This window comes from Penaeus monodon, chromosome 25, assembly GCF_015228065.2.
Source record: "Penaeus monodon isolate SGIC_2016 chromosome 25, NSTDA_Pmon_1, whole genome shotgun sequence".
NCBI classification, from domain to species: domain Eukaryota; kingdom Metazoa; phylum Arthropoda; class Malacostraca; order Decapoda; family Penaeidae; genus Penaeus; species Penaeus monodon.
This window is the reverse complement of record NC_051410.1, coordinates 107,249-107,949: the sequence shown is the minus strand read 5'-3', so window position 1 is coordinate 107,949 and position 701 is coordinate 107,249. Positions and strand designations below refer to the sequence as shown.

Below are 701 nucleotides of genomic sequence, written 5' to 3'. Positions count from 1 at the left end.
TTATTAGAAGATAATATATGTTTTGTCATTGTTATTTCTCATTCCCTTCACACAGGATGAAGATGGTGACCTAGTAACCATTTTTGACAGCTCTGATCTGGCCTTTGCCATTCAGTGCAGCCGCATCCTCAGGCTCACCATCCTCCCTAATGGTCAGAAGTCTGCTGCCATGGCTCCTCCCTTCTCGGTTAGTTCTGTCATCCTGGTTTTAAGGAAGAGTATATCAAAGGTAGAATATCATACATATAGAATGAAGGCAATATTATTTTTAGTAAAGAATTAACAGATGTATTACTTTATAATTTTACATATATTACATTAGTTTGTATGTATGGTACTGGGAAGTTGTTAGTATCATATTCCATGTAATATGCATTTTCTAGTGTTTGCTTTGGTAAATAACGGCCTCATACAAATTAAAGATAAACAGAATTCTGAAATGCTGTTAATTGATTTTAAGCAAGACATAATAATTAATCCAGTGGCAAAGGAACATGTAATTTTCACTATAGAAATGTTTTGTTAAATATATTCACGCATAGGTGGTTCCATAAGTGCAGAACCAGCAAGTATCATTTACTCCATTGTTATTAACAGTTCTGATAGCAATATATAATAAAGAATATTTCCGAAGGTTAAGGTAGGTTTAGTAGTTGAATCATTTTTGACTAAATACTTGTGCAGCCATCAATGTGTACATA

General features: G+C 33.4%; 1 protein-coding gene across 1 annotated transcript in view; it reads left to right on the top strand.

The window, feature by feature from the left end:
* LOC119589475 (protein TFG-like) overlaps positions 1-701 on the top strand; it is a gene marked incomplete at its 3' end in the record, with an annotated part of 15,771 nt that overhangs the window by 9,738 nt on the left and 5,332 nt on the right. The window contains 1 exon segment of the mRNA XM_037938076.1: positions 56-187. Within this exon segment, the coding sequence (XP_037794004.1) occupies positions 56-187 (132 nt within the window).